General features: G+C 47.9%; 3 protein-coding genes across 12 annotated transcripts; 1 reads left to right on the top strand and 2 right to left on the bottom strand.

Annotated features, from left to right (window-relative positions):
• Positions 1 to 17: 17 nt before the first annotated feature.
• Positions 18 to 3,963, bottom strand: Idh3a (isocitrate dehydrogenase [NAD] subunit alpha, mitochondrial). 2 transcript variants are annotated; one of them, XM_020947795.2, is made up of 6 exons: positions 3,639 to 3,867; positions 3,249 to 3,323; positions 2,476 to 2,643; positions 1,492 to 1,886; positions 1,292 to 1,427; positions 18 to 1,223 (listed from the first exon to the last, which is right to left on the bottom strand). In XM_020947795.2, the coding sequence occupies exons 1-6, from the start codon at positions 3,663 to 3,665 to the stop codon at positions 885 to 887; spliced, it is 1,140 nt and encodes a 379-aa protein (XP_020803454.2). In that variant the 5' UTR covers positions 3,666 to 3,867; the 3' UTR covers positions 18 to 884. The 2 variants fall into 2 exon arrangements, with proteins under 2 accessions (XP_020803454.2, XP_020803455.1); XM_020947796.2 differs by lacking the exon at positions 3,249 to 3,323 and having other exon boundaries at positions 3,639 to 3,963.
• A 235-nt stretch (positions 3,964 to 4,198) lies between these two features.
• On the top strand, positions 4,199 to 11,996 carry CoRest (REST corepressor). 9 transcript variants are annotated; one of them, XM_020947760.2, is made up of 11 exons: positions 4,199 to 4,754; positions 5,178 to 5,533; positions 5,608 to 5,655; positions 5,723 to 5,857; positions 5,926 to 6,140; positions 6,200 to 6,373; positions 8,637 to 9,100; positions 9,297 to 9,510; positions 9,953 to 10,147; positions 10,211 to 11,023; positions 11,090 to 11,996. In XM_020947760.2, the coding sequence occupies exons 2-11, from the start codon at positions 5,290 to 5,292 to the stop codon at positions 11,165 to 11,167; spliced, it is 2,580 nt and encodes an 859-aa protein (XP_020803419.2). In that variant the 5' UTR covers positions 4,199 to 4,754; positions 5,178 to 5,289; the 3' UTR covers positions 11,168 to 11,996. The 9 variants fall into 9 exon arrangements, with proteins under 9 accessions (XP_020803419.2, XP_020803422.2, XP_086693565.1 ...); XM_020947762.2 differs by having other exon boundaries at positions 4,221 to 4,283; XM_020947761.2 differs by having other exon boundaries at positions 4,236 to 4,287.
• A 97-nt stretch (positions 11,997 to 12,093) lies between these two features.
• LOC110180121 (deubiquitinase DESI2) lies at positions 12,094 to 12,797 on the bottom strand. The gene has a single exon (XM_020947765.2). The coding sequence runs from the start codon at positions 12,795 to 12,797 to the stop codon at positions 12,273 to 12,275; it is 525 nt and encodes a 174-aa protein (XP_020803424.1). The 3' UTR covers positions 12,094 to 12,272.
• Positions 12,798 to 13,232: the final 435 nt, after the last annotated feature.

The raw sequence follows: 13,232 nt of genomic DNA on the forward strand, positions 1-13,232 counted from the left end.
GTAAATACATTTGGATATTTAGTTTGGTTTCCTTTATTGAGTTTTAACAATTGCATGATGCATTCGCATTACATTCCGCTTAATTATCAATAACAATTGCTTTTAATTTCATAGCTTTTGTGTGTATTTCCTCTCTCTTGGTTTGAATAAGTTTCACTTGCGTGTTTTGTTGTTCTATCATAAAATTATTGTAACCGTTTACACTCAACTTGCAACTAGTCGGTCTGTCTGTCTCTCTGTCCACACGTTGACTTGCTTTGCTTGCCTTTTTGCATTTTCTTCTTGTTCTTACTTTGGGGATTGGCTTAATTCAAATTAATATTCAATAAATAATTACAATTACCTTGCGGCATATAGGATTCATATAAACAATAATAGCTCAGGGTTCTGGTTTTTGGATGGCGACAAAAAATACTTTACTAACAGCAAGTAAAATTGGCAAAAAACTAACGAATTTTAACACTTGCAATAATTTTGGCCTAAGCAAATTAAATAATATACATAAGTATTCGAACATAAAAATACTTTGGGTAGCTCTTTCTGTTTTCACTTTGTTTATAACATTTGTTTTTGGGTTTGACTCTGGGGTCTGGTTGGGAGAATTTGAAAAGGGTTTAACGCTGGAAACTGGCGGCAAGGTGTGTTGTGAGTGTGGCTATTGCTGCTACATATTGGTTTTTGGTTTCGAAGGGCGAGTGCTTAGTTGCTGTTGTTCATGCTGCATCCTCATATTGAGGACTCTCTCCTCTGGTTCTGGTTCTGCTCCTGCTTTTGCTACGCTCCAATCTGATGTTTATTCCGGGTTCGCTTCGGTTGTTCTTGTTGTTGTTGACGAGATGATACTGGCTACAGTTTTTGAGGGGGCGGGTTGTCCGCGCAGCCGTCTACAGCTTGGCGCAGATCTCGTTTGTGAACTCGGAGCACTTGGCACGGCCACCCAGATCGCCGGTGAGATACTTGCTCTCCTTAATTGTTTCGAACGCAGCCCGCTCGATCTTGTCCGCATACTGGTTAAGCTCCATGTGACGCAACATCATCACCGCCGACAGCAGCAGGGCAGTGGGATTGGCCAGATCCTTGCCGGCAATATCGGGGGCAGTGCCGTGCACAGACTCGAACAGAGCGCCGTTCAGACCCATGTTGCCAGAGGGCGTCAGTCCAAGGCCGCCGACCAAACCGGCGCACATATCAGACAGAATATCACCATACAGATTGGGCATCACCTGGTGGAAGAAAAGCAAAGAACATTGCAGTGGGCAGTGGATAAAAGACAGCTGATGGCGTTACTTACCAGCACGTCGTATTTGCCGGGGTTCTGCACCATGTTCAGGCACACCGTGTCCAGGTAACGCTCCTCGAACTGGATTTCCGGGAACTTCTGGGCCATGTCGCGCACACAGCGCAGGAACAGACCGTCAGACATGCGCCTAGACATCAAGAACGAACAGAATGGATGAGCACATGACTGAGTTGGGTTCATTTTACACTTACATAATGTTCGCCTTGTGGACAACGGTCACCTTCTTGCGATTGTTGTTCTTCGCATACTGGAAGGCGTACTCGGCCACACGCTTGGAGGCCTCCTCGGTGATCAGCTTGATACTCTGGACAACGCCATCGACGATCTCGTGCTCGATGCCCGAGTACTCGCCCTCGGTGTTCTCGCGGATGGTGACCACGTCGACGTTGTCGTACAGCGTCTTGTAGCCCTCGAGGCTGCGGCAGGGGCGCACATTGGCATACAGATTGAACTCCTTGCGCAGGGCCAGGTTCAGAGAGCGATGGCCCTTGCCCACGGGCGTCATCAGTGGTCCCTTCAGGCCGATCTTGTTCGTGTTAACCGAATCGATGGCGGCCTGTGGAATGCCGAACTTTCCATCGGCGCCCTATTCATCGGATAAATGTTATTAATAATTTAATCTACGAATTAATTAATTAACAATTGGGAAACCCCTGCAGATTCTATGTAGTTTTGCCTCTTCTTTCCTTGGTTGTAGAATAATGGTTCATTTAATATTCATATAATTGAGGTTACAATTTTGCGGAAGTACTAAGGGAACTCGAGTCCACGTATCTTTTAACCATATTCATTATCAGTATCTGAGTTAGGGTGCTTAGTTTCTGCGTGATTTATTTCAAGATATGAGTATACTTAAATATTCCATTCCAAAAAGGAAACTTTAAGGAAAAACATATTAATATTCATCTCTTTGAAGAAATCAATTTATTACCTACCAAATATGACCTTAACTAATATACATAAATAAAATAAGCTAAGAGTTCAAGGTAATATAAATACAAAATCAAAGCTTCTTAGTATTTAAATTTTCCGCTCAACCGACGGCGTTGCCACCGGTTGCCATAATCAATGCAAACAAAGCGCGCTCAGTTTAAAAGATAGTTTTAAATTCCCAACTGAATTCCTGGTTATCATTGCACTAGAATTGAAGGTATCTCCCGGCTAAGCTTACTTACACGGACTGGGGTCACATCGACGGCCTCCCACTCAATGGGCACATTGGCGGCAGTAAAGATCTTCTGCACAGCAGCGGAGATCTCGGGTCCGATGCCATCGCCGGGAATCAGCGTGACCTTCTTGGCTCCGGACGAGTAGGCCCGGCTGGCCGCGGGAGTTGTGTTGACCTGCAAGCAGCGGATGTCAAATGTTGGAACCTTAATGGAGTAGCAGTGGGATGCAGTGGGACTAGGGGTTCGGACAACAAGAACAACAACAACCCACCAGGCAGAGGAGCCTTTCTAGATGGGATTACATAAGTGTCGTGTGCACAACAACAGTCGCAACAGCGACTGCTGCTGCTGCTGCAGCCCCGAGCATCTGTCGCCGCCGCCGCCGTTGCCTGCTTGCCAATAGTTGAGGTTAGAGCGCAGCTGGTCAATCCGGCTCTAATTGCAGGGGCGCTGATAAGGCCAGTTTCGAGTGGCCGCCAAAGAAATCTGATCTTTGTAAGTGGCTAACCTCTCACGGAGGGGGTTGGAGCTCGAGGGGAGCTGCTCCTACTGGGACACCCCACGCGTCAGCGGTTATCGTTATCGGGCACGCAACGAGAGAACGAGCGAGAGAGATAGGTGGCGAGAGAGCGAGCAGCAACAGCAGCAGCAGTGTTATGTAAAGGCGCCTTGCTCTTTTCGCCGTTTTCTCAGGACGGACAGCTGGAGGAGGGCTGCTGCTCCTCTTCCTCCTGTTAGCCCCCCATTTTTTTTGTTGCTGGATAAATCCAAGAACGAACCTGGGCTTTGAGCGCCGACGTTGCCGTCGCCGCTGGCGTCGCATCACGCGCAGCAGTCAGACCCAATTGATTAAGCTGCAAGTGTTTTGCGTAATGTGTGTGTTGTTGTCGTTGGTTCGGTGGAATTGTTGGTTCAGTTGGAGGTTCGTTGTTGGTTGTGGGTTGGAGCAGGTGAAAGGAAGCAAGGAGCGAACGAGAAACAAAATCGCAATGTTAGTTCTGCTGCTTCGACACTATTATTTTTAGCCAGGCGGCTACAGCACGTAATCAACTGCTGCTGCTGCTGTCCTGTGGGAACGCGAACGACGGGATTGCGTGGGTGAACAGGACAGGAAAGGCCGGGCTGATGGGGGGGTTGCGATGCGCTTATATCTAAACGGGGGCTCTTACAATTTTCTGTATAAATCTAGCGGCCATTGCGTTGCTCGGGATTTGCACTTGCTCTTAGGCTTTTCGTATAGAAAAAAGTCGCTCGCACGTCTGTCGGTTTAGTCTGCGCCCGCCGTAGTCGCCACCTTGCGGAAATCTGGCGAATCTGCAATTGGCCGATAGGCGGTGGCAGAGCTGTTTTCGCGGTTATCGGGCTGCCACCGGGCAAGCATCCTCTCTAGAAACTGAGCTGAGAGGGTGCAAAAAGGTCGAAACTCATAAAATTCCTGCTCTAGTAAATAATAAAATAATAAACTGTAGTTTGGTCCCATACTTGTTGGCCAATGTTCGAGATTTCCGTGCGAACTTGGTCGATGTGGCAAGGCTGGACCAACAAAACCCAGTTGTAAACTGGTAGCTATCGATATTTGACGCGTTGCCAAATCGAAAATTGATACTAATAACATTTCGCACAGCATGTTTCAGCCGGGAATTTAATTCAACCCTCTCTAACCGTTTCAGCTTCCGTGTGAATGCTAGCGGCATCACGACCCCTGCCAATCGATGTATCGAAACGGACTAATCGATAAGCAGAGTGTATCCCTTGCAACCGTGGCTTCTACAGCCACAGTTTAAATTAATTTTGAGCATTGGAGATTTTCCGTAGTAGGTGCTGTAGAAAGTGTAGATTGCTTGCATTTAATTGGCGAATCGAAGTGTTTTTAATCGCGAATTGCGCGCCTGCAGGCCCAAGTTAGGACGCCAAGGCCGACGCTAGGCGCACACGGGAAAATCGGATCAAGTGAGAGACAAAGCTACGCTACGGTTGTTCGCGACGAAGTGCACTGTGCACGGAACGACCAGAGAATCATCGTATGCGAGCGAGTTTTTTTTCGCGTTTCGGTTACCTGCGCGCAGCAACCCCGTCGCTTCTCTAGAGCCGTGCGTTGCGTCCTGTGCCTTCGATTCGGCCGCATTATCCAACCGTGCCGTTGCTGGTCCAGAGTCCGGCGTCTGGTGTACGCATAACTACGTAAGCGAGGGCGAAAGCGGCGCCCGTCCTTCTGAGTGGCATCCCAAGGCGCGTTTTCGGCTCCGCTCTTGGAGCGCCTTGCGACCAGTTGGCCAGAGTGCCAGGTAAGCGTTTCGGTCACAACTCCTCGCATCCTCTCTGCTCCGAGTCGGGAATCGGTCGAGTTGCTCGGTTTGCTTGATTCCAGTGCATCCCAATCCAATCTCAGCTGGCTTGGCCATCGAGCACTCACGCACACTCGTCCGAACCCGCACCAATACGCGTGCACTGTGCACGGGCACAGGCGCACACACACCGCGTTCGCTCACACATACAGTCGCACACGCACGAATGTATCTGTTTGACAGCGCACTGCTGCGGTCGTAGCGGCCAGAGTGCGACTCGCTGGCCGCACACTCTCGCCGAACGCGCTGCGGGCGAGTTGAAGAGTTTCTATTTGTCGTATTTTTCATCTGGAACATGTACATATGTGCATGTAATCCGTGGAACTGGCTGCTAACGCGCTCCCCGTGCTATTGTCTTTACAGTTCAGCAGTGCAGCGGTGCTGATCCTTGGATCTTTTGTTCGTGACGGCCCCACGCGCCCAAGCTAGCACGCTGGAGAAGCAAAACAAGCGCGCCCAGCTCATCCGGGACAAGATGGTGCTGGCCGAGCGTAACACTACGGATGTGGTGCGCAACGGCCGCCGTTCCCGCGGTCCCAGTCCCAATACGCACACCACTGGCAGCGGCGGTGGCGGCGTCCCTAACAGCGGCAGCCTTGCCGGCAGCGGTGGTGGAGCGGGCGGCGGCGGTGGCAACTCTGCGAACGCCTCCTCCAACGACAAAGCAGCCACAGCCGTACCGGGTGCGGGCACGCCGGAAAGCTCCGACGACGACAACTGTAAGTGGGCACCTAAACCAGCAAGCGTTGGCCCATCCCAACTTACGATTCCTCCTCTCTCTCTCCATCAACAGCAACAAAGCGGAACGGCAAGACCAAAGCCAAGCAGTCGGAGTACGAAGGTAAGTGCCACTTTGGCCTGCTACCCGAAAAACCCAATCTAATGACTTCTCAAACGAATCTCCACAGAGAAAATCCGCGTGGGACGTGACTATCAGGCAGTGTGTCCGCCGCTCGTTCCGGAAGTGGAGCGTCGCCCTGAGCAGATGAATGAACGTGCACTCCTGGTCTGGTCACCCACCAAGGAGATACCGGATCTCAAGCGTAAGATTCTGGATTTTCCCTATACCAAATCCCTCAAATACTAACGCCTCGCTTGCCTTTCTTTGCAGTGGAGGAGTACATTTCGGTGGCTAAGGAGAAGTACGGCTACAATGGTGAACAGGCCTTGGGCATGCTCTTCTGGCACAAGCATGATCTTGAGCGAGCCGTAATGGACCTGGCCAATTTCACGCCCTTTCCCGATGAATGGACCATCGAGGACAAGGTGCTGTTCGAGCAGGCCTTCCAGTTTCACGGGAAGAGTTTCCACCGCATCCGCCAGATGGTGAGTGAACAAGAGCACGCCGGTTCAAGTCTTTCGGGCTAACAATAGTTTATCAACAGCTGCCAGACAAATCCATTGCCAGTTTGGTCAAGTATTACTATTCGTGGAAGAAGACGCGCCATCGCAGCAGCGCCATGGATCGGCAGGAGAAGGCCATTAAGGCGGCAGTCAAGGAGGGCTCCGAGAATGGCAGCGAGGTGGGCAGCAATGAGGAGTCCGATACCGACGACAAGGTAATTATCAGTTAGAACTAGCTAAGCGAACAGCCAACGAGATCGATCCCTTCCCCGCTCCCACATACATAACGTATGTACATAAAAAACAAAAACACTCGCACATCCACTCACACACACTCACTCACACTCACACACTCACACTCACTGCATTCATTCATACACACTCGAAAGCCACACAAACACTAGACCGAACCAAGATGAAGATGGCTCCACTCCGCCTCTCCTCATTAGGGCCTCTTGTGCCACATTGTTCGTGATGAATCTAATTGAATATTAACGTACATAATTGTTGAGCTCTAGTTCGTTAAGGCAGGCTAGTCTAGGATAGCACGGCTAAAAGTCTAGGCTAAAACCACTAATAATTGTTTTAAATATCTGGCCAAGAAGTGTCACAAGATTGTCCAAATCGTAACTGAAACCATATCCGTATCCCAAAGAGCCCAGAATGTGTATAGCCAACCCTCCAAGGAGAAGAAAACTTTTCGAGTGTATCCAGGCGCGAGTTAAATTTTGAGATTGTCCAAACCCCAAACCCAAGCAGAGAGAAAGAGACTTTGTCGGAACAGTAATCTTGGACTGTAGTTCCTCCCGGGAGAGATCCTCGTCATGCTAGCGAATTTCACACACAGTCTCTCTGGTTCGTTATTCTTTCAGATAATCGCCGTGCCTGCATACATCTCATAAAGTTTCTATCGAAAACCAATGCCAAAAAAAACAAGAAACAAGAACTTGAACTAAACACACAAAATAATACTGACATTACACACACAACACACACACACATATACACAAAGAGAGAGATAGATTGCACAACAGAGATTTATGTAAACTTCGTTGACTTCGTTGATTCGATGGATTTGTCGCCTGAGAAGAAGCTCAACTCACTAGACTAAGGCAAAGTAACGACAAAACCGATTAGTTCTTTGTTTATATACATAATTTACACCTATATAAATAGTATATACGATTTTAAAACCCCCCAATTTTTTTTTACGTAATATATAAATATGTAGATTGGTAACTTATGATACGTAACAATAGTAATTTATACAAAAAACAAAGAGAGATTGATTTAAGTATTAAAGCGAACAAGGCTTACACCTAAAACCTAAACTATGTAGAATTATACATATTTGATATATTTGTATGAGCGAAGAGAGCGAAGCGCACCACAGGCGATAGACGATAGACGATAATAATGATGGATCCACCACAACCTAATGCTAATCCTTATATATTCATATCTTGTTTGCGAAAAGATTAAACGAAAAACCAACAATTTGTATGTGTTTCTTATTCATAGACATTCGTATTCGTATTTGTATTTGTACTTGTTTTGCTTTTTTTTTCTCTCGATGTTTTCCCCGACACAAGCACACAAAAACACACTTACACAGATCACTGAATATATACATAAATATATGCATCTCAATGTCACTGCCTCTCACCTCCATATAACCCATCCAGCCCCACATTTCACCCAATTTCCCCCCAGTTGTTTCCTTTTACTTCCTTTCTCCGCTTGTTGCTGCCCCTCTTTAACTTGAAGTGATCCGAGATCTCTGATCCCATGGATCCCTTGAACATGTAATATCCTATTTTAAGTACAAAACAAAAAATGAAACAAACCCAACCACTCGTCCCTCCATACTAACCGTCGCAATCCCCATTCCCCGAGAGACAAGGAGATATAGTAGAGAGATAGAGGGGAGCTCCTTGAGCTCCTCCAGATGGCATTATGGGTTGGCTCGGGCTCGGGATCGGGATTTGGATTGGTTGGGCTTCGGCTTTTAGGAGGAAGTGTGTTCGGGCGTTGAGAGAGAGAGAAAAATAGATGAGGAGAGAGCGGAGAGAGCGTGGCAGGAGCGTTAAATAACGTACATCATCGTCTCCCAAGTCTGTTGGCCAGGACGCCAAGCAACTTCAAGAAACCCAAAATAAAAATACAAATAAAAACCAAATACAATCTTCTACTTGTTAAGTGTTACCAACTGAACTAAAGCAACCAACAAATACGTTTTTTCTCTTCTCTTTGCATTTTACTGTCCAAAATCCAACACTAAAAATACACAAAAATAAAATAATCCGACTCGAAAACGAAACCTAATTAAAATCCGAACAAAATGCCAAACCAAAACCGAAACCAATCCGATCGAAACGATCAAATATATATAAAATCCACGTGCAATCTAAACTCAAATTCGATTCCAAATTCGAAAACGGTCGCGGCTGCTTTTTCGAATCCTTCTTTGCCTGGCAGAAGGGACAATGCAGTAATGGCGACACTGTTGCGGCCGGAAACAACATCACTTCCGCCGGTGGAAGCATTACCACAACACCAACAGCAGCCAATAACAACACCAGCAACATTGCCAACAACAATAATAACACCAATACCAACTCCAATGCCAGCAATAGTGGAGAGAACGTCAACAACCATGGAGGAGGCGGCGGCGGCAGTAGCAACAACACCAGCTCCAGTGACCTGGACACCGATCAGCTGGGCATCCTATATGCCGCCCATGCCCAGGGCGACGAGGTGCTCGGCTTTGGCCCAGCTGTCACTGAGGGGGCAACCAATGGCGGCAACAACGATGGGAGCACAGGGAATAGCAACGATCGAGTCGTTGTTGGCGGTTTTTGCAAGACATGCCATGTGGTATGCCACATTCTGTTCGATTCCCCGCTGGGGCGCATGTGCAAAAGTTGTCACACGCACTGGAGGTAGATATCACTTAGCCATAGCCGAAGGCCGAAACTTGTTGTTCCACCAAGCTAATGCCAAGTTTTCTATCTCTTCTCCTTATCTCTCTCTCTCTGTTTACTCCTCCCGCTCCCGCTCCCGCTCCCGACTCCCGAATCCAATCCCTTTTTGACCCTCGTTACCTCCTAACATCCACATCGTCCGCATGTGAATCAGGCGCACGGGCAACCGTCGACCCATTTCCGGGCCGGAGAGCAATGCCCCTAGACGATCCACTCACAACAGCGCCGCTGCAGCTGATCGCTCCAAGCGCAAGCCGCCCAAGGGCATGTACATCAACCACGACGATCTCACAGCCCTGGCGAGCTGCGAAAATCCCAGCAAATACTTGTCGGAAGGCGATCGGAAGATCACCTCCCTCATGGCCGAAGTAAGAGACAAATAGCGGGGGCTAAGGTTCATTTTATCTAGTTCGAGGTAGCATATGAAGCTTTAATGCTCTTGTTTTTATGATTTTAATTCAGTTAAAGCTAGCTAAAGGCTTCTCAAACTAATTAAATTGGATATGTAATGGTTTCCGTAAGGTGTTTCTGGGTTATCTGTGGGCATTTGGAAACTAATAGAAAGGAAATTGGTTGCATTCTGTTTGTAAATGAATTTTTAATCATGATAAGGTGGGGGATAGAAGCCTTTTCCTTGAGAAGCAAATAGGTTCAGTAAGGTGAAGGCTGCATTTGGTAGCTTTGGGTGTAACTAGAACCCTCGCACAATCCACACATTGCAAACACACACACACACATCACGCACATTTTCCTTTGGACTTGCTGACAAATTTTCAATTGAATGTCTCCCTGCATCCTGACCCATTCCAGATACAAAAGAACCGTCAGATGATGGAGCAGCTGGACAAGGATTGCGATACCTTCAATGCCGAGGTAGTAACCACCAAGTCAGCGGTGGCCAGCACAGAGACGGCAGCCGCCCAGCCACGCATATCGGCTCGCTGGCTTCCGGACGAGATTCAAGTGGCTCTCCTAGCTATTCGCGAGTATGGCAAAAATTATCCGGTAAGTAGTTATTTAACCAACTTCTCCCTCCTCCTTACTAATGTTCTCGTGGGTTGTGCGCAGATGATTGCCAAGATGGTGACCACCAAGACGGAGGCGCATGTGCGTACCTTTTTTGTGAACAATCGGCGACGATACAATCTTGACCAGATCGTCAAGGAGTACGAGGCTGGCAAATCCGAGGAGTCTGGTGCGGAGGAGCAAAGTGAAGCGGCTGTCGTTGATGGTGCAGCAGCAGTCTCTGTAGGAGCAGCAGCAGCAGCCTCAGCGGCAACTACTACTGCAGCTACCGCTTCTGTTGATTCGTCGGCGGTCGTGGCTAATGCAACAGCCGCTAGAAAACCGTCCACCGAAGCCAGCAACAACGGGGTCGAACCGAGCCCAGAAACGCAGACTAAAAAGGAGGAACCCAAGAAGCCTGAGCCAGCGGTGGCTGCATCTAAGAGCACGGAGGCTTCGGTGTCTGTGGCCACTGCCAGCACATCAGCTTCGGTGCCGGGTACAGCCTCAGCTTCGGCTGCGACTCCAGCTTCGACAGCCACGGTAAGTTCCAGCGCAGCTCCTAGTTCGGTGGCTGGTGCCACCGGCAGCAAGGCTAGCACTGCCACAATCACCATCACCGACGAGTCCGACACAGCCACCAACTCTAGCAGCGATGTGATCACCGCTGGGGCTACTACTGCCGGTGCCACCGCCGCCGCCACTGCGTCACTGTCCAGCGCTAGTGCTGCGCCCGCACCTAAAGAAGATATCTCCGTGCCCAAAACCGCTGCCACGAGCACAGGCGGTGTGGCATCTGGCACGGCAACAGCAGGAGCTGGTGCGAACCCGTCTGCGAATTCCAGTAACAGCAGCAAGCGGGATAGCTCCATGATGGTAAGTGCTTTCCTGTAACTTGCCACTGAACCCACACGCTACAGAATCTTCTTTCCCCTCGAGCAGAGCACTGCCGCGGATCAGCAGCCGCCAGCCAAGAAGATTGCGCTCAGCGGCAGCGCCGTGGAGCTGCTGGGAAAGTAATGGAGGCGTCGTCGTATCGGGATGTGTTCACTCGCGATATATATGCACGCATAAATATATACCGATGTAGCTTACGGTTGGACACGGAACAGGAACCAACGATTCGATTTGGTTGCTGGCCAAACTAGCTACATTAATTTTTTTTAATTAAGTTAAACACGTTTCGTTGTCATCAAAATATGGGGGACGCATTTACTATATAAAAAGCATCACGGCTTGATCTAGGCTTAGAAAAGAAAGTTTTTTTTTTATGTAATTTTGAATAACACAAAAACGATCTGACATTGAGGCACACGGCCTTGCATCCGCTTAATTTTAGAGCGGAGTTAGGAGAGAAGGGAAAGCAGAAACTAAAGCCGTAACAAATAAAAACAGATAGGAGCAAGGGGAAATGTTGTATAGGTGAGATATGGGTTTAATTGGGTTCAACGGGTAAGAAGAGATACCTTCCTATGCCACACACACACACACACACACACATGCAAACCAATGAGTAGTGCACGCAAAAAATGTAGACAAAACTAATTGCAGATCCTGCATGTAATAATAAGAATATTATTCTAATTCTAACACTTACGAACTATACACGTGTAAATTATTAACTGAACTGTCTGTCACACCTATTTTTTTTTTTATCCTTGTGAAGTGTAATTTAGTATATAGGAAGGGGATAGGCAGGCTTGCATATGTACGACGAACACATCCGGACTCTGCATCAGCAGCGAGTTTCTGTTAGGTTAATTACCACACCACACACCCTCTTGGCAAGAAATGTATACAAGCAGCGCTATCCGTTTAAGAACCACAAATAAATATGTAATATTATGTATTATGTATGTATTATCGTCTGTAAAGTTGAATGAAGCGGCTGAAGTGAGGCTGTTAAGAGAATTCCCTAAAACGCTAATTTAAACAATAATTGCAGCTTAGTTCAAAAATATACTCCATTTTATTCTGGACCATAACATGGCTATCATAAAGTGGCAGTGGCAATGCTATTACTCGACCCAAATGCTTCAGTATCAGTGTCTTGATCAAAATGCGAATCAGCAAAGTTGGAAATTGATTGGTAACAACAAACGATTTGGAAACATCTCATCTTGCGCTAGATGCGGCGCTGGCGTTGACGCCGTTGGTGTGGCGGAGCCAGGTACTGCACAAGGAACGGAACACGGGATATCAAGTTGGCCAATCGGTTGACCCAGCCAGGAATCGGGCGACCGCAAAGGATGTCCGCCAGCTTGATGGAGAAGTGATTGCAATTGTGGGATACCAGGTGGTATGCCCGGCCGGAGAACTGACGCCTGCCCAGCCGGTCAACGATGCGCTGCACCTCCACTCTGCTTAGACGTGTGTAGCCCAGCAAGATGCTTTGGCGGAAGCGGAAGCTATCGCGTAGCTCACCCTTGTAGTTGCACGGCTCCATCTCAAAGATGCCGGTCGTCGCGGGAAGATCGTGTCCGCCGAAGCCATACTCAGTTCCGTACACCTGTATGCCGGAGTGGAAGACGCCCAGGCCCACGGCAATGGTATAGTCGTTAAGGTTACACAGGTCGTATACATTGAGTAGCACCGGTTCCTTGTGGTGTCGGCCGAAGACGGTGGTTTCGGAGCCCCAAATGCTGAACATGTTTCACACAGACAGCAATGGGTTAGAATCAAGTTGATTTGTAGTTTGTTTGTACTAGTTTTTCACTGCCATCTGAGATCTTTCACTAGTTTCATCCAATAAAAGCCAGGAAAACAAGTCCAAATTCATTTTGAATTCGATCTAATCAAGCAGATGCAGGACATGGATTGAGTGAAACCAGGAGGTTCCTTCTTTAGAGTCCCATAACTCCTATGTATCTATTTTTCTGTAACTTGAATTAAGGAACTTACACCTCAAGGCTAAGGGATCTTTTAATATTTTAACTATTGCTGCAAATTGAGCAGGTGAACCCAGAAGAACTCTGGCTCAGGATCAAATTAAAGGAGCTGTGGCCTCAACATGGTAAAGTGTTGTAAACCTTATTGCACCCACTGTACACAAGCTTTTTAGTTGAGACAAAACCCCAGCTTTAGA

The sequence above is a fragment of the Drosophila serrata genome, unplaced genomic scaffold, assembly GCF_035046125.1.
Source record: "Drosophila serrata isolate PLE 108 unplaced genomic scaffold, ASM3504612v1 contig_310, whole genome shotgun sequence".
Classification (NCBI taxonomy): Eukaryota; Metazoa; Arthropoda; class Insecta; order Diptera; family Drosophilidae; genus Drosophila; species Drosophila serrata.

What these genes read in the sequence shown, in the direction of transcription:
- Idh3a (XM_020947795.2), bottom strand. Translation starts at nt 3,665, where the DNA reads ATGGCCGCTAGATTTATACAGAAAATT. An exon ending in CTAGATTTATACAGAAAATT is followed by an intron (nt 3,324 to 3,638) that starts GTAAGAGCCCCC and finishes AAACACTTGCAG; the next exon opens with CTTAATCAATTGGGTCTGAC. An exon ending in CCGGCAAATACGACGTGCTG is followed by an intron (nt 1,224 to 1,291) that starts GTAAGTAACGCC and finishes TTCTTCCACCAG; the next exon opens with GTGATGCCCAATCTGTATGG.
- CoRest (XM_020947760.2), top strand. Translation starts at nt 5,290, where the DNA reads ATGGTGCTGGCCGAGCGTAACACTACGGATGTGGTGCGCAACGGCCGC. An exon ending in AAGCTCCGACGACGACAACT is followed by an intron (nt 5,534 to 5,607) that starts GTAAGTGGGCAC and finishes CTCCATCAACAG; the next exon opens with CAACAAAGCGGAACGGCAAG. An exon ending in CAAGCAGTCGGAGTACGAAG is followed by an intron (nt 5,656 to 5,722) that starts GTAAGTGCCACT and finishes GAATCTCCACAG; the next exon opens with AGAAAATCCGCGTGGGACGT.
- LOC110180121 (XM_020947765.2), bottom strand. Translation starts at nt 12,797, where the DNA reads ATGTTCAGCATTTGGGGCTCCGAAACCACCGTCTTCGGCCGACACCAC.